Genomic DNA, 18,494 nt, shown 5'->3' with positions numbered 1-18,494 from the left:
GCAGCGGCCAGCTCCGGCGGGCGGCGGGCGCTGGAGCGCAGCGCAGCGCAGCCCTATCGGTCCGCGGAGCGGGCGGAGCTGGCAGCGGAGCGCGGCCGCTGAAGACTGGCGATGGGGGCAGGTGCCGCCGGCCGTGCCATGGATGAACCACGCCTGCTGCTGCTGCTCCTGCTTCTACTCCTGGGGGTGAGTGTTAGCCGGAGAGGAGTCCGCTTCCTTCCCCGGGATCGGAACTCCAAGGCGAGCCGGGCGCCGCCACCCTGGAGGCAGAAATAGAGTATTGAGGTCCTAGATGCTAGGGCGGGGGTAGAGGGCAGGAAAGGGACTCCGATGCCGGGATCCGCAGAGGAGCGTCGGGGGTTCTCGGAGCGCAGACCTTGGGTTCCAGGGTAAAGATGTGGGTAATAGGGGCACACGGATGCAGATCCTCGGGTACGGCGGAGATATGCGAGGGAGAGCTGGGAGGGGTCTTTAAGCAGGAAGTCATGGGGCTCTCGGATGCCTGGGTTCTTCGGAAGAGGGTGCTTGAATGTCTGGATCTCGAGGAGACTGTGGGGTCGTGGGACGGAACCGAGGCGACAGGAGAGCGACTGGGACGGAGTTTGGAGATATGAGGGGCCGGGCGGGGAGCTGGAGACGAAGGGATGGAACAATGAGGGAGGAGGTTGGAGGGACTAGAGGCCGAGGGAAGCGGCCATCGGACAATGGGGACTGGCCAGACAATGAGGGGGAGGGGCGTCGAAGGAAGAGGTTCGGGAGCAGAAGGGCAGTAGAGGAGGGAGTATAGGTGGGTGAGGGTCTGCGGAAAGGTCCGACGGCGAGGAAGGTAGAGGGGGAAGCAAAAAGAATCCGGGGCGAGAAAGAGGTGGACCCTAAAGCAGTCGGGGGCCCCCGCCTGCTCGCCGAGGGATGGGCGTACGAGGAGAGAGAGAAGAGGCACCGACACCGGGGCGCTCTGGGAACGGTTCCCGCGCCTCTCCCGCGGCCTCGCCCAGTCCGGGAGTTGCGGCTTGGGAGCTGGGCTGGGAGCGACGCGCCCACTTCGCAGGGGAGAACCCGCTCTCTGGCTCCGCTAGGCAGGCAGGCAGGTAGGCTCCTCCGACGCGCGAGTGCTGGCAGTGAGAAGGAGCGCAGCGGACCGGGAGCAATGGAGCCGGGATCAGTCAGTCGGGTCTGGCGGCAGCCACGTCTCATAACGCGGGGCGCACCAGGAAGGTACCGTTCCGGCTGCGCACAGACCATGCCGCGCTAGCGGGAAGCGGCCCGCAGGGGGCGCTACGGAACGGGGCAAGTGCGCTCCGCAGCTGTGCGCGTCGAGGTCTGCGCGCAGCCCCCCAGGAAGTTTCGCTAATTGAACAGCGCGCGTGCAGCTCCGGCGCCTCGAAGGGGCGAGATCCAGTATGGGTCTCACCCGGCGTTCTGTGAATGCCTGGTATTCTGTCCGGCAGTGACCGGAGGCACCGATTTGGCAAAGGGCAGCGTTTCTCCTAACGTCTGAGCCCTTCCAGTAGCTCTGACCCGATTTTCAGGAAATGTGACCTAATAGATGGCCATGACCTAATTGCCCAGGAAGCTCTGGCGATGGAACAGGCGTTCTCACCCTCCCGGCCACCGTCATCTCTTATCTGAGCATTGCGCCCCCAGTCCCCAGTTTAGAGATGAGGAAACTGAGGCCCTGAGGGTTTAAAAGACTGGGTCAAGATCCGACAAGTAAGCTGGAGCAGAGACACAGACTCTCCCACAACTGGTTCCCAGCTCGGTCCTTACCCCAGCTCCTAAGGGCGCCCCAATTCGCGGTAAAGAGCGGCGAGTGGGGCGGGGGCAGGGCTGACACCATCCGCAGAGTCAGCCGGCAGTGGAATAAGGGGACCGGGTAGCAGAGACCCTCTCGGGGCCCTGGCGCCATCCCTCAAACTCAGCTCCGGACCCCTGGAGCTGTCAGTACCTGTGGCTTCGTCCCGAGCTTTGGGAGTGACCGCGGGTTCCTTTGCTGACTAACGCCGCCGCGCGGAGCGAGCGGCTCCTCGCCCGGGGTGGGGAGGGGAAGTGGGCGGCCAGCAGCGCGGATATCGAGGGGGCGGAGGAGAGAGCGTCCCCGCGCAGGGAAGAGGCCAGGAGGCGCACGAGCTGGGCGTGTAGGGCCTGGGGGCTTGGGGAAGTGGCTGCCGCGTAGAACCTCCCGCCCGCAGCCCCTCCGCTGTCGCCTCCGCCCCGACGCCGGCGGCAGTGCCTGCCGGCTCTGCTCACCACCGCGGTCCGACTTTCTTCCTGGGCCGCGGCGGGAGAGTGCTGAAACCAGAGCGCGTCCCGGCGGGTTGGCTGGCCGGCCGCGCCGGTAATGGAGGCACTTTGTCATTCAGACGTCTGTAACCGGAGCCGCCTGGCTGGCTAATGCGCCTAATAGGGGTGCAGAGAAGGCAGCAAATGGGCGGGCTGGAGCGACCTGGCTGGGGGGAGGCGGCTCCGGCAGGGAAGGGCCCCCACCCCCTGGACCAGCCCAACCCAGCCCTGCCCCTCGCTTGTTCCCTTGGGGACCGGGGTGCGAAGCTACTACTATGTGCCACGTGCCTACTATGTGTGACGCACCTTCCTGGGTACTTTCTCTTGGGTGAATCCTTAGATGATCCCGGGAGAGTAAATCAAGTTATTCCTATCTTACAGTTGAGGAAGCTGGACCTCCCAGGCTCCCAACTCCCCCAGTGAGTAAGTAGTGGCACTCTTGGTGGAACCCAGGACGCTTGGCTAGGAGTCCTCTCTTTCCTCTGTATGCCAAGCTGCCCCCTGCACCATCAATGAGAACCATGTGACCCTGAATCCCCACTGGCCCAGGATATTAGATCTGTGCACTAGTCCCTCTTCACCACAGATTTGGAATCTGAGCCCCTTTGCCCTCACACAGAGCCCCTGCCCAGCCCCAAGTCTGCAAGCAGCATCAAACTACTGCAGCTGGGTGGTGTCTCCCACCCCCCAACTCAGCCTGTAAAGGGGGAGGGGGCATGTGCCAGTGCCTTCCCCGGCTTTGCATTGACCTCAAAAGATCTTCCAGATATTTGAAAAGCAAACAAACAAACGAACAGCTCCATTGAGGAGGCTCTGCTTGATTCCGCTAAGGAACCTTTGCTGAAGCTGTCCATGGTGAATGACTGGGACTCACCACGTCAAAGCATTCATACAGTTCTTCTCAAATCCTTTCAACTATTTTGGTGTGTTTTTCTATTTTGTTCAATCATGAGGAATTTAACATTCTTAATAGTCAATTTATCTAATGTTCCCACTTAGTTCCTTAAAAAGCCTTGGGAGTCTAAATATGGTTAAAGTAAAGATTGCAAACATTCTTGAAAAAGGAATGAAATCATTCTGTCAAATTTGAAGTGACTAAGTGTAATAAAGGCAAATGTTGGGCAGATGTGTCTGTCATTTTGGTGAATCGGTCATTTTGGATCTGGTTTGGGCCTGGGAGAAGCTGTGGCAAGGCCACCAGTCCAGCCCATTGGCTGAGTGACCTCTCTGACTTCGTGTTCCCCATCTGTCAAAGAGGGGTTGGAAGCCACCCCTCATGTCTTTCCCCCTCAGCATTTTAGCTTGTCCTGCTCCCTCATGGGACTGTAACACAGACATACACACACACACAGAAGTCAGGGGCCATGGTTCATTGGAAACACTCAGTGCTCACTAAATAGTTGTTGAATTAGTGAAAGCAATTTCCCATCCTCCTTTGGTACCTTCTTTACACTCTTCCTGGCAGGTAACACTTTCTGAATGTCTAACATGCCCCCTGCACTTAGTTGGTGTCCTCTCTTTAGAGAAGGCTCACCTCTCTCCTTTTACTACCTCCCACCCTGGTCAGCTGCTCACTCTTCCTAAGACATGACAGTTTTTTGATAAGCCAAAAGACAAACCCACTACCATCCAGTCGATTACGACTCACAGCGACCCCCACTGGGTTTCCAAGATGGTAAATCTTTACAGAAGTAGATTGCCCCGTCTTCCTTCCACAATAACTAACATTTATAAAATCCTTACTATATACCAGGCATATTTGCATAAGTGATTTCATTTCATTTTCACAGCAACTCTGTCAGGTGTTATCAACCCAGATGTTTTTAGTTGGGAAAACTGAGCTTTAGACAGAGAAAGTCATTACGCAGAGCAACATACCGTTGAGGACCTCTTGAGGCACATGGTTAAAGCACTCAGCTGCTAACCAAAAAGTTGGCTGTTTGAATTCACCAGCTGCTCCATGGGAGAAAGATGAGTCTGCTTCCATAAACATTTACAGCCTTGGAAACCCTGTAGGGGCAGTTCTATTCTGTCCTGTAGGGATGCTAGGAGTCTGAATCAACTCAATGGCAGTGGGTTTGTTTGGTTGTTTTTTTCTTTTTTGGTTTAACATAATATTAAGTAGCAGAGTTGGCATTTTATATGAACTAGGACAAACAAAACAAGCACAGAAACACATGGTTACTAAGTATGTGTCCCCAGCTGCAAATGCAAGAGTTGGCAGAAAAGAGAGGACCACAGGCTTCTAGGAAAAGAGACTTGCACAAGTCTGCCATCCTACCCAGGAGTACCATAGACAGACCCCCTCAGCTATCCAGAGCCCAGGCCTCTATTGACCTCAACTAACTCAGCTCATACGTAATGAGCCAAGATTCAGAGCCACACAGGCAACTGAGGAGGGAGGCACAACAGCGCACACGTTTTTCTCAGAGAATCTGCCCCCCCCCAGCCAAATCAGTTCCTACGTGCACTCACTTTACACACCTTTCTACCAAGGCTAGTTACATAGTGTCTCAAGATTCAGTGAGATCCAAAGTGTGAGCCACACCACCTGGGTTTGATTCCTGGTTCTGACACTTGTGTGACCTTGGGCAAGGTGTTAACTTCTGTGTGCCTCAGTTTCCTTGTATATAAAATTGGGAGTTAAATACGAAAACAAACAAACAAAAAAAAGATTCAATGAGACTCAATCGATTAGAACCGTGGGGGAGAGGCTGCTGCCAGCCATACCATGGAAGCAGCAAGAATGGACAACTGAAACCTTGACAGGAAGGCAGGAGACAGAAACACTATAAAAAAAGCTGACAGGAGAACTCAAACAGACAAAAGTGTGGTAGTTTGGCATAAAGAACATATTCTGGGCATTGCAACCCAAAATAAATAGTGAGTCCTTGAGTCACGGGGAAACTGTGAAAGGTATATTCTAGAAGCAGACAAGAGTACAGTAACTGTCATTAAAATGAAAAACATGGGGATTAAAGGAGCAAGCCCTTCCTTGTCTCAGGAAGCTCTGCTATCTAGAGAGAGTCATTTCCCCCGAGTTCTGGTTAGCTGAGGTCATACGGTATTGCTGTGTTCTTAAATTCCATAAATATACATGTTGGGTCCTTGCTATGTGCCTGATACTGTGCCTGGCGCCAGGGCAACCACAGCCCCTGCTGTCAGGGAGCAGACAGTCTAGCAGGGGAGTCATGTAAGTATCAGGAAAAGGACAGTGAGGGGAGGTGTAACAGGCCAGTGACCAGTTGCCATTGAGTTGATTTTTCACCCATGGTGACCCCATGTGTGTCAGAGTAGAACTGTGACCCATAAGGTTTTCAATGGCTGATCTTTGGAAAGTAGATTGGCAGGCCTTTCTTCTGAGGGACCGCTGGATGGACTCAAATTGTCGACTGTTAGGTTAGCTGCCAGGCACATTAACCATTTGTGCCACCCAGGGTAACAGGGCATCTCTACCTAATTTGGAGGGATGGGGCCGACAGGATCATCTTCCCGAGGAAGTGACATTTGAGCAGAGCCCTAAAGGACAAAAAGAAATCAGAACAGATCCCTCTGGAACCTTGCCTCCTGGAGGAAAGCCTGTATCTGGGATCCAGGAGGCTCCTGGTCTGCAGATGTTTCCACACTGTGTGCTGCTGCCACCTGGGAGGAGATGCTGACAGTGCCCAAACTTCCTTCTCCTGGGCTGTCCCTGGTCACGGGTCTCATGAGGAGCACAAAGCTTGATCCAAGAAGGATCAAACCTGTCCGTCCCCCTGTCTCTTGTCTTCCCTCCCTGCCAAACTCTAGTGAGACCTCAGAATATTTTAAAGGACTGGAGGGAGGGAAATATCTTGGCCGTGATCTGGCCAACGTGGAAGCCGGAGAATGCTCCAAATGACCTTGGAAAGCTCCCCTCTGGCTCCACAACCCAAGAGCTCATACTTTGCATCAAATGGGGACTGCATGGTCTGGTATAAGTCTAACATATCAGGCTTTGGAGTTTTATTAGACATTAAGATTTTTAAAAAAGAAAAAAGAACAGAAATATAAGCAAGCCTTCAGCAGCCCCTCCCCCTAGGGCATCTGGTGTTAAATTGTTCAGTCCCTGAGCAAAGATGCTTTAGTGGCAGGAATCTGACTCCCCTTTCCCCTGGTTCCAGCACTGTTCTCCGTGGCTGGGAGGGGGGGAGGGGGGGCGGGGTAAGAGGGGAGAGCTGGTGGCCGGAAATCAAACCCTGGTGGAGCAAGGCTGCTGAGTGGTGAGAACAGCCGTCCTCATCACTGATAACAGGCATCCCTTTCTCCCTCTCATGGCGCCAGACTCTTGCCCATTGGGTGGTCACCTGCCTTGGCACCAAGCTATCATCGACATCTCTCTGCACAGAGATGGAGACTCAGAGAGGGGAGGCAGGGCAGTCCAGAAGCCCCAGTGCCCAGTGCAGAGTCAAGATTCAAACCCAAGCTTCCACCCTCTGCCTTCTGCTCCTGGGTACAAACGGCTCCCATTTGATATTTAACCTAGTATAGTAAGGCCCTGGTAGCCTTTGTGTGAGTTAGAAGAAGACACCCCCTCTGAGTGATGCCACTCTTCAGGCCCGCAGCTTAGCCAGTGAAGCATGGTTGGATTTCAGCTCCAAGTCTCCCCCCTTGGCTGGGGGCCCTGTGCAAGCTGCAACCTGACTAACTGTTCATGATGTCCTTGCTCAAAGGCCTCTGAGGGGTCTGAGGCCCCCTTCTCCAGGTGATGTGTCCTTGGGATTCCAGGAGTTGCCATACCCCAGATGAGCTTTGTGGAAAGTCAGCATCCGGGGCCCTGACCTCACATCCCCAGCAGCCTGTGGGGACACACTGTCCCTCCACTGTCTTTCGTGGCAGCTTTGATGTGTCTCATGCCTCCCTGCTGAGCTCATCTCAGTCCAGGTGGTTCCAATAGAAAGCATGAGAAGGAGGTGTTTGATCCCTTGGAAGGCACCGCCTCTCCTTTCTCTAGACAGTCTGACCCTCTGATCTCCCCCTACCCCAGGTGTCCCTCAGCGGGGCCAAGGAGGCATGTTCCACAGGCTTGTACACCCACAGCGGTGAGTGCTGCAAAGCCTGCAACCTGGGCGAGGGTGTGGCCCTGCCCTGCGGAGTCAACCAGACTGTGTGTGAGCCCTGCCTGGACAGTGAGTATGGGGAGGTGAGGTGGGGGCAGGGGTAGGAGGGGAGTTAGGGCTTGGGGAGAAGCATATCCAGGGTCCCCTGCCCACTATTGCATGGGCATCAGAAGTGGGACTGGCCCAGTGTAGGAAGCAGAGAGGAAAAGTTGGGAATGGATGAAGGAGAGGAAGGAGAGGACTTTGGTTGGGGATCCCCAGTGGGTGCCCCCTCGAAACCCCCAAGCAGAGAGGCCTGGTAGAAGAGTGTGGCTGGATGGCAAGGAGTAGCTGATGCTAAAACCAGCGGCTAAAAATATCTTCCTCACTGCAAAATCAATGGCTTGCCACTTACCCTCAGTGTGTTTGAGGGCGGGGGAAAAGGATCAAATCTGGGCTGCCCTGGAGACTGACCTTGGGGGATCCTGGGGCTGGTGTGGCTGCCCCTCCCCCCAGGCCAACTATTCTTCAGCTTTGTCCAAGGAAGCAAAGCTTTCTCTGAGGCAGCAGGAATGGGGGTTGGAATACTATTAGGGTGCTAGGGTAATATCAGATGGGGAGGGGTGTGGGGAGCCATGGCCACTCCTGTCTGGATTCCCCTCAGAAGAGGAGAAAAGTCTATCTTCCAGGTGGATGAAGGAGGCCTTGTCTGGGGTCTGCATTCTGTGGTGGTGTTTTTTGTTTTTAAAGATTTTGTTTTGTTTTGTTTTAATTTTTATTGTGATTTGGGTGAAAGTTTACATAGCAAATTTCTTTTCCATACAGCAGTTCATACACATTTTGTTTCATGACACTGACTGCAATTCCCCACAATGTAACAGTTCTCTTCCCATTTTCTCCTCATAGTTACCTCTTCCCTGTGTCCTTCCCTCCCATGAACTCTCCCCACCTCCCATCCTCAGCTATCTCCCTGTACAACACTGCCCTTGTGTTCTCCCATGATTGTTCCAAAGAGTGTATCTACCTCATGTAAATGTTCACCCCACCTGCCCGTCTGTTTGGCTGGACGCAACCTGAAGAGTGACTAGGGGCCATAGTCTCAGGGGTCTCACCAGGCTCTACCAAACCTGGTCTTTTTTTTTTTTTTCTCATGATTTTGAGTTTTGTTCTACATTGTTCTCCCACTCTATCCAGGATCTCCTGCACTGATTCCCCTCCAAGTTGTTGACAATGGTAGCTGGGCACCATCTAGTTCTTCTGGTCTCATGGTCATATAGGCTGAGGATCACATGGTCTACTAATCCCTTGGACTAATTATTTCCACACGTCTTTAGTTTTCTTCACTATTCTTTGCTCTGGACGAGGAGAGACCCATCATTGCATCTAAATGGCCACTTGCAAGCTTTTAAGACCCCAGTTGCTACTCTGAATACTGTGTGTTTTTGAGTCAGGAACCTCTGTCCCTGTGGGATGCCCCCAGTTGTCAGTTGCTACCTTCAGACTGTGGGCTCAGTACCCTTTTCCTGAATCTCCCCAGAAACCTTTTCCCATTGCAGACAGTCAGATCCTGCCTTCCACCTGGCATCAATGCCTACCTGGAGAGCTAGGTGGGAACTATACTCAGATTATTCTTTAACCATGTGGGAACAAGGGTACAAGGCTGGGAACCCACCTGCCTGCCTAGACCAACTTGTCAGTGTGCCCCCATCTCACTACCACCCAGCCTAGCAACACTTCAGGCAACTTTCTGTGTGTTCCCCTAACACACAGTTTTCCCTCTGTGCCTGTGAATTCTGTGACCCCAGCCATCCCCTCCCCCAGCAGAGGGAGGCCTGGGTAGGAAGGCGCTGCTTCCTTGCCATCCAGTCACCTGCCTTGGCCCGAGGTGGGTCAACCATTGCACCCTGGCACCTACCTATGTCACTTCATAGACTCCTGGCCACCACTTCTCCTGCCTGGAGCTTGAATCTGTCAAAGGGTCTGAGGGGGACGTGGAGCAGCCTGGGAGGGGGGAGCCCCAGCATCTCTGGGGAAGGGGAGGGGAGCCCTGAGGAATGACAGGAGCAGCAGCAGCTCAGAGGCCCATGCAAGACTCCTTCCTGCATGCCCCAGCTGCGTTAACAGGCCACCTTTACGAGCCCACTTTATGAGATAGAGACCCCAGCAGACTTCCCTCCATCCTCAAAATGTTTCCACAAGGAAACCCATTAAGCTCCTGCCTTTCATTCTCTGCCAAAAAAGACCACATTTTTCACACCCCTTAAAACCCTCTCTCAGGAGTTTTCTGCTAATTTTCTGGACTTTCCCATGGGCAGGGTTCCCCCTTCCCTCCAAGTGTGACCAGACCCACCCCCTGCCCACACCATGACAGCCAGATAGGACACTCTTGTTTGTATGGACCTACCTCGGCTGTTTGTGTCTGCAAGTCCTTTCCGCTGTCTGACTCTATCACTGCCCAGTCCTCGGGGCCCAACTTTTATAGACACCCTGCTGTGCACCAAGTGCTTTGCACAACAGATTTCATTTATGGCTCACCACAACCCTGTGCATGGAGATAGTATTCCCTATTTTACAGATGAAGAAAATGAAGTTCAGAGAGCCTCAGTAAAACACCCAGAGTCACACAGCTAAGTGATGAAATCAGATCTGAATCCCGACTTGCCTGCTCATCAGGAAAAGAAGCACCAGAGTCCCTCTGTGAACTGAGTCAGGAACCTGATGTCTCCCTCCAGGCCCTTTTCCCTCTGTCTTTTCTTCTCTTCCCCTCCCTTTCTCCCTTCTTTGCTCCCCCAACACAAGATAATGACCCTGCTCCATCCAGCTTCTTGATACTTCAGAGAGTGTAGAGACTGGACTCCACAGCAGGCTTCAATTTTCCCTCCAATGGGGCCCTAGTCTCTCCTTCTGTTCCCACATTCTGAGCAATCCCTCCTTCTCTGGTTCTCAGGTTCCTAAAACCATGATCTTCCTGCCTTTGGGAGCAAGGATGTGTCCTCTTGGACTTAGGCTGGCATGTATGGGCTTCTCCACCTTGGGCTGGAAGGGATGATGCTCTGGCTCTGTGCCTCCTCCCTTCTGACTCCACGGCAGTGAGGTTGGTTTGGTTTGCAGTGAAGAGCGAGCTTGGAAATGTCCTCATTGGTCAGTTGACAGGGCTGTCATTCACTGCCAGTCCAGTCGTCCAACTCATAGCAACCCCTCCTTGGGTTTCCGAGGCGTTATCACTACGAAGTAGATTGCCCAACCCTCCTTCCTAGGAGTGGCTGGTGGGTTTGAACCGCCAGCCTTCTGGTGAGCAGTCAAATGCCTTAGGCACTCTGCTACCAGAGCTCCTGTTGAAAGGGAAGAGGACTGTATACACAAGTCCTTCTTACTTTCTAGCTTTAGCCCTTCCTGCTCTACTTGAATTTGCTTGCCTAGAGTTCAGTCCCCACCCTCAAGAGCCAAGCCCTTCAGCAGCTTAGGGGAACTCCATGGGTGGGAAGTTCTGCCCTATTATCCTAGTTACTCCCATTCAGTCCACATCTGAAACCCCCACCACCACCACCTGTTCAGGAGGAATGGAAGGGCAGCTGAGGCAGGGAGGCTCCCTGGTGGAAGGTTGGCAGTGCATGGGCTGGGTTCACAGCCCAGCTCTGGCCCAAGGGGAGGGCTGGGTGGGAACCACGCTCAGATTATAACTTAATCATGCTGGGAACAAGAGTACAAGCCTGGGAACTCACCAGGGAATCCGCTGGAAAATTTGCCAGCACCAGCTGGGCTACCCCATGGAGCTTTAGGGCTGGTGCTCCAGACCCCATTCCTCCCTCCCCAGGTGGCAGTCACAGGAATGAGGGACCCTTGGGAAGAGAGTGGGAATCAGTGATGGGGTGAAATTGAGCCAGTAATCAGCACCCTGGTGGAGGAGGAGGCACAGAGAGGGGGCCTCCAGCCCCTGCAGAGGGGCTCACTGGAATCCCAGGTAGCAGTGCCCCATGGGCAAGTGGCTAAATTTGGGGCCCATTGCTTCCTCACTTGTCCCTCTGCCCTCAGGCGTGACCTTCTCCGATGTAGTGAGTGCCACCGAGCCGTGCAAGCCCTGCACCGAGTGCGTCGGCCTGCAGAGCATGTCAGCGCCATGCGTGGAGGCGGACGACGCTGTATGCCGCTGCGCCTATGGCTACTATCAGGACGAGACGACAGGTCGCTGCGAGGCATGCCAAGTGTGCGAGGCGGGCTCGGGCCTCGTGTACTCGTGCCAGGACAAGCAGAACACTGTGTGCGAGGAGTGCCCCGATGGCACGTACTCCGATGAGGCCAACCACGTGGACCCGTGCCTCCCCTGCACGGTGTGTGAGGACACTGAGCGCCAGCTGCGCGAGTGCACGCGTTGGGCTGACGCGGAGTGCGAGGGTGAGCGCAGCTGGGTGGCCACTGTGTCCTTCCGGGACTGGGGCTGTGAGGAAGGGTGCCCCCTGGACGATGGGAAGTAAGCTGCCGCAGCCAGCAAACACCCTCCCTGAGCCTCAGTCTATTTCTGGGTCACGGAGGGAATAGTTCTTGATCCTTTTGTCACTAAAGACTCCCTTTCATCATATCCTTCTATGGCCTCAGCGATTCCAAGGCTTTATTACCCTCCCAGGCTGCAGTTACTACATTGTAACTCATCTCCTAGGACATTATTCATCTGACTGCCAGGTAGCAATTGGTTAGACAGGCAATAAGGTGGCCACCATGGTCTAGGGTATTTCTGGCCAGAGCAGGACATGTTTGATCCTTGAAGCAGGCTTTCTGAACTGGAAAAGGTGCTGGAGGACCCATAGAAGATGGAGCCTATTGGATCTGAGGCCTGGTCTAAGTTCATGGGGCGGGGGGAGGATTATGGCTGTGTGACTCATCTACCCTCTGGGACCTGAGATGGTATCCACAGGAGTAACATTGGAAGAGTCTCTCTTGTCTCTGGTCCTCACCGGTTACATGGTTGTCCCATTTCAGTGTTTGGCATCTGAAGGAGGGGTAGACAGTCATTGTTACAATTAAGTGAAGGTGCAGTTGGGCACAGGACGGCTAAGGAGGTCATTGGGAGGAGGGGCTTTGGGGGCAGAGGAAGAAGGGGAGCACAGGGGTGGGGCTGGGAAGCCTGAGAACAGGACAGGGTACACACAGAAGGCTCTCAGGTTCTAGTCCCTACTTTGTTCCCACATTTGGAGCAGTCCCTCCTCCTCTGCCTATTGAGGCTGGATGTGCTGTGCTGGGAACGGACACTTCTTGGGGTGGGAGAAAAAGTACCATTGGACTCTGTCAGGGACGAAATGTTTTGGTCTTTGGTGACATCTGTCTCAGGGAAGGTGGGTGGGCTTTCCCACTGCAGGGAGAGCTTGGCAGTGCCTTCATTTCCGGTCCATCACCCATTTGGCTATTTCCTTTTGGGGACCTAGCCCTCAGGGAACTCTCAGTCTGAGGAGGCAAGACAGCCCCCTCCTTCCTTTATTCTAATAGGAGAGATAGCCTCTGTCCATGGGCAACCACACCCCCAGCACTTGGTCCCCAGCTGAGAGAGGAGACAGCCCCATCTTTGGGGCTCTCCCATTCTGATGGAGGCAGCACAGCCTTCTGTCTTCAATCAAGCCCCAGTCAGATGGGGGAGATGCATCCCCTGCCCTTGGGGAGCCTCCAGTCTGATAGATGCTACACCACACCCTTGGCTCTTTCTCTCATCCCGTGATCTCTAGCTCCAGGAGCTTGGGGTGGAGCGGCTGTTAAGCTGGACTGAGGCCAGGTTTGTGTGTGAAGCTTCCTGCATTGGGGTGAGTTGGGGGGTGTGGACCGTGGTTCCGGTGGAGATGGCCCTGGGCCAGGAGACAGGCAAGCGGCATCAGGTGCCAGGTTGATCAGGGAGGGTGTTTCAGCAGCCAGGCGGCAGGCAGGCATGCAGCATGGTTTCATGGGCAAGTCTGGACCAGCCAGTGGGGGATTTAGTCAGGGCAAGGTTAGAGCAGGGAAAGGTTGCAACTGGGGGAGGGGCAGGCTCTGTCTTTTGGGGCATTCACAGATTCCTACCAGATGCCACCCTGCTTTTCCAGCTGCCCTGAGAGAGGACGGGACCCTGAAGGGCATGTTTATCCCTATCACTGATCCCCTTTCAGCTCTGGGGCAGAGGGACCACTTCAGGAAATGGAATTTGATTCTTGGTTTAGTTGCTCTCCCCACTCCACCCCACCCCCAGTGCAACGTTGTTTCCTGCGTATACATTTCTGGTGTCAACATACTGACTCACCTACCCTCAGGGCAGAAGGGTCACCCCTTGCCCCAGTGAAATGTGGGTTGAAGAGAAGTAACCTGGTCCCTCTTTCCATCTCCAAGCCTGACATCTCCCATTCCGGAAACGGCTGTCAGGACCAGCCAAGGGTTTAAAGGGTTGGCATGCCGGTGGACATGGCCACATCTGGATCTCATCCTCACCCTCCACCCCACCCTATCAGAGGGGTTTGGAGAGACGAGGGGCGTGCATCCTGGACTGCGCTGTCTTCAGTGTCTTTGTCCCTCACCGCTCTCTCTCAGCCCTGCCCCACTGCTCTTTCTGATCTCTCTCATGGCTAGATTCACAAACACCTCCCCATATACACAGGCACCTCCAGCCTTGGGGTTGGGGTTAGGGTCTGTGCTCAGGCTGCCCCTCAGCTTGCTCAATCCCCTAGTAGAGAAAAGAAGACCCTCCTTAGTCCACTGCCCTCCCTTTCTGTGGCTGCCAGGGGACAAATCTATGTCCCTCCACTTCCTGCCCACTCTTTCCACGTCCTCTCAGGAGTGAGATGGAGGAGGGGTGGGATCAGGCAGCAGATGGCAGCCCCCTCCCCACTGGCAGCCAGATGGATTCCAGATTCTCATCTGGGGGCCTTACTCCTCAGAAAGCGCTGAGAAGGGGAGCCTTTGAAGCATCTTCATCCTGAGTTGAGGAGGCCCTGCAGAGGTTTGACTCCAACTTGGGTGGGCAAACTGAGGGCTGGGCAGAACCAAGCTGGAAAACACCATGCCCTCCTCTTTACCCTGATAGCATGTCCTGTCTGCTTCACCTCCCTGCTCCAGGCATGGGATCAAGGGTGGATGAGGTGGACAGCTTTGCCCAGACAGGTACCCCCCAGTCGTCCGGGGCCCACAACCCCTGGCACTGCCCCTGGCTGGGTGGCAGAATGGAAAATCCCACCCACTAGTGCCAGGAGAGGTTAGGTCCCCTGCCAGGTAGGCTGGTAATGCCCAGCTGGCATGAGAGAGCCTAGGTGGGTGGCCAGGCACAGTCTCCCTTCCCCTGAGGCAGTAGGCAGTACCTCTTTATAGTTCCCCTCTCCACCTGCATTCTGCTCCCTGTCCCAGAGGGTTCAGTCTGCCCAACATTGCCTTCTCTGGGTAGGCCAGGCAAGGCAGGAAATAGAGGCTGACCCCTGGCTAAGAACTAGCTGGAGGAAAGCAAGCCAGCTGGGAGCTACCCTGCACCCCCACCCTGTCCTGAGCAAGCCTGGAGCCTGGAACATCAGAGATGGGAAGGGAGGGCTGGGTGCCAGCTCTCGGAGAGGTGGAGCAGGGGCAAGTACCTCTTTGACCAGACTGAGTCCTCCTTTAGGAAGAGGTGACTGGGGTTATGGGGCAACCTGGAGCCAGAGAAGTTTTGACATTTCTCAGAGTGAAGCCAGCTTGATGCTTTCTGAGGCTCGCTCTCTCTTCTCTGTGTGTTCCCCTCCATGTCAGGCTTCTGGGTCCCCAAGGGAGGCAGGAGAGAATTCTTGGATAACAGCTATGCCCAAGGTGGAAGGGAGTTAGAGACCATCTCTCTTAATAGTACCATTCTATAGATGGGGAAATTGAGGCCCTGAGAGAAGTCACAGAGCAACTCAGGGACAGGTCTGAAGTGGATCCAGGTCCCCAGACTCCCTTGCTTGCTCTTCTCCATCATGGTGTCGTACACACAATCCCCACCCCATAAGCACCTGGAACCGAGGATAGGGGCTCCGGAAGAAGCACTGCAGGGAATCAGAACAGGGTGGAGGGTCCTGTAGGGTGGAGTAGGACCTCACTCGTGTAGCTCTTTCTTCTAGAGATCCCTGGCCGTTGGATCACACGGGCCACGCCCCCAGAGGGTTCGGACAGCCCAGCTCCCAGCACTCAGGAGCCAGAGGGACCTCCGGAGCTAGACCTCCTAGGCAGCACTGTGGCAGATGTGGTGACCACAGTGATGGGCAGCTCCCAGCCCATGGTGACCAGAGGCACCGCCGACAACCTCATCCCCGTCTATTGCTCCATCCTGGCGGCTGTGGTTGTGGGTCTTGTGGCCTACATTGCCTTCAAGAGGTAAGATGGGGATGGGGGAGAGAGCATGGGAACTTTGCCCTCAAGGAGAACTTTGCTCTAACCTTGACCTGGAAACACATGCACCCTTTTAACTCAACCTCAAACCAAGCTCATCCTCACTAACCATCAATTGCCCCATTCCAGGGCCTGATGGGTTAGCAGGAGGGGGGAAGGGGAGGGTTTTGTCCTGGCTCTAGCACCTCCCTGTTCCCAGGCTGCTTCCCCAGCTGCGTGCAGAGACACCTCATCCGGTGCCCTCATCCCCCTGGGCCCCATTCACCTACAGTTACCTGTGTGTGCACATGTGATTCACCTCCCCATGTCACATGGGATTCCATGGTTCCAGGAATCGAGGACAGGCAAGAATGCCTGGAAGGCATTAAAAACTTTTTAATGTATTTTTCATTCTTTTCAAAAATCATCAAAGTATCACATGATTGTTGGGGAAAATGAAAACAAGACCAATGTCAGTAAAGCAAAAAGTGAAAGTCCTTTTTATCCTCCAAATCCTACCCCTTTTTCACTGGAATCTATTTGGAATGGATCCTTCCCAACTATTTTCTGGACATTCTTAAACACACACATAAAATATTTTATAGTTATACATAAACACAGGTTTGTTGTTTAAAAAAATCAATGGACTCATACTATACATATTATAATTTACCTTTTCACTTAATCTCCCTTGGGAGAGCTTTCCTCAGGACATACAGATTATCTGATTATTTACAACCACTCATTCAGTAATATGGATGGATCATAATTGATTTAACCAGTCCCCGATTGATGGACATTTGGTTTCTTTCAGCTTTTTGTCATTGCTTATAATAGCAGCGGAAATCCTTGTATATATCCCTGCACACATGTGGAAGCATTTTAGAAGGGTAGATTGTGAAAAGTGGAATTCCTAGGAAGTTATTTATTTATGCACCATTTATTCCGTAAACATTTATTGACGGCCTTTGGTGTGCACCAAGTCCTGAATGCCCTTCTGCCCCTACAGAGCTGTTGGTTGGTTGGTGTAGGCTGGGGCGCATGCAAGAACTATAGATGACTGTGGTCGGTCACAATTGGCGCCTACTGTGAGGGCTCCTACCCATCAGAGCAGATGGCTTGGCCCCATTGGCCAGTGAGGCCTCGCCCCTGAGACCAGCCTGTCCTCTGGCTCCAGGTGGAACAGCTGCAAGCAGAACAAGCAAGGAGCCAACAGCCGGCCGGTGAACCAGAGCCCCCCACCCGAGGGCGAAAAACTCCACAGTGACAGCGGCATCTCTGTGGACAGCCAGAGCCTGCATGACCAGCAGCCCCACACTCAGACGGCTGCAGGCCAGGGTGAGGAGCAAGGGTGGGCAGAGATGCTGAGGCAGGGAGAACAGGAGCGATTGAGATTAGACCGTATGTAGGACTGCCAGAGGGCCTGGCTGATGGAGGCCTTGGTGTGGAGGGATGGGAGAAGCTGCGTGAAAGGAATGAATAAGAGGGAATGAATAAGAGGTGGCGCAGTACCTAAAGCATTTGACTGTTAACCAGAAGGCTGGCGGTTCAAACCCACTAGCTACTCTGAGGAAGGAAGACAGGGCAATCTTCTTTCATAAGGACTGACTGCCTTGGAAGCCCAGTGGAGGTCGCTATGAGTCAGAATCAACTTGATGGCAGTAGGTTTGGATTTTTGGTTTTTTCTTATGGGCTGACTTGGAAAGTAGAGGCTTTTAAAAGTTGAAGCATCCCAACTCATCAAGCTAATTGTCCCCCCTGGGGGCTAATTATCCCCCCAAAGTGGCTGCAATTAGCCTCCTGCCCTGGACTTCTGGGGAACAAGTAGTTAATTATGGACCCTAATCAGTGGCCTGCAGGTCAGCTCCAGGACATTTGCAGTTCAGTCTAGAACTAAGGAGTCCTGTGCCTCTGCCTCAGCCTTGATTAATTGCTGGAGGGGGTGGTGGTGGTGGACATGAATGAGGAGGGGGACAAGGAGTCAGCATCCCCAGGCCCCTCCACAGCCCTGCCCCCCGTCTCTCTGCTCTAGGTCCTCCCCAGGTTGGGAGCAGAAATGCCTTGGACCTTTCAGGACCATACCCCAGGCCCCCACCCCCACCCCTGCCATTGTTGGGGACCCAATGGGAGCAGGGCAGGGAGTAGGGCCTGATGCTTTCTGGGTTCTTGGCAGCCCTCAAGGGTGACGGAGGCCTCTACAGCAGCCTGCCCCCAGCCAAGCGGGAGGAGGTGGAGAAACTGCTCAACGGCTCTGCGGGGGACACGTGGAGGAACCTGGCGGGCGAGCTGGGCTACCAGCCCGAGCACATAGACTCCTTCACCCACGAGGCCTGCCCTGTCCGTGCCCTGCTCACCAGCTGGGCCGCCCAGGACAGCGCGACACTTGACGCCCTCCTGGCCGCCCTGCGCCGCATCCAGCGAGCCGACATTGTTGAGAGCCTGTGCAGCGAGTCCACGGCCACGTCCCCTGTGTGAGGCAACCAGAGCCCCTGTCCTGCCCCCACATTTCGACAGATAACTGATGCTCCAGCCAAACCCCATGGAGCCTGCCCTGGGCAGGTGGCCACCAGAGCTCCACTTGTCAGGGCTTGGAGCCCGGGCCCCCACAGCCCTGTTGCTGCTCCTAGTGTGGCCCCTTCGAATCTGACTGAATGCCCTCTCCAGAGAAAGAAGTCCCCTGCCACTTCATCCTAACCCTGCCCAGTCACCACCTCAGGCCTTCTACTCCCTTCTCTCCACCAACCTAGATGGGCCAGCCTCCCCTCCCCTTAGCTGGTGTCATATCTGGGGGCTGACACACGCACCAGCAAAGGTGTTGGGCCTGTGAATGGCCCCAGAGAC

General features: G+C 54.4%; 1 protein-coding gene across 1 annotated transcript; it reads left to right on the top strand.

The window, feature by feature from the left end:
- The first annotated feature begins 111 nt into the window (after positions 1-111).
- NGFR (nerve growth factor receptor) lies at positions 112-18,128 on the top strand. The gene is made up of 6 exons (XM_007941939.2): positions 112-186; positions 7,286-7,427; positions 11,370-11,729; positions 15,407-15,659; positions 16,831-16,991; positions 17,827-18,128. Exons 1-6 carry the CDS (start codon positions 112-114, stop codon positions 18,126-18,128), a joined length of 1,293 nt encoding a protein of 430 aa, XP_007940130.1.
- The last annotated feature ends 366 nt before the right edge of the window (positions 18,129-18,494 follow it).

Source organism: Orycteropus afer, unplaced genomic scaffold (genome assembly GCF_000298275.1).
Source record: "Orycteropus afer afer isolate SDZICR_OR568_19922 unplaced genomic scaffold, OryAfe1.0 scaffold00085, whole genome shotgun sequence".
NCBI lineage: Eukaryota > Metazoa > Chordata > Mammalia > Tubulidentata > Orycteropodidae > Orycteropus > Orycteropus afer.
This window is presented reverse-complemented; position numbering and strand designations above follow the sequence as displayed.

Bases quoted from the DNA above. Each gene is read 5' to 3' on its own strand.
- NGFR (XM_007941939.2), top strand. From the start codon at position 112: ATGGGGGCAGGTGCCGCCGGCCGTGCCATGGATGAACCACGCCTGCTG. The intron at 187-7,285 runs GTGAGTGTTAGC...CCCCTACCCCAG, and splicing joins TCCTGCTTCTACTCCTGGGG to GTGTCCCTCAGCGGGGCCAA. The intron at 15,660-16,830 runs GTAAGATGGGGA...CTCTGGCTCCAG, and splicing joins GCCTACATTGCCTTCAAGAG to GTGGAACAGCTGCAAGCAGA.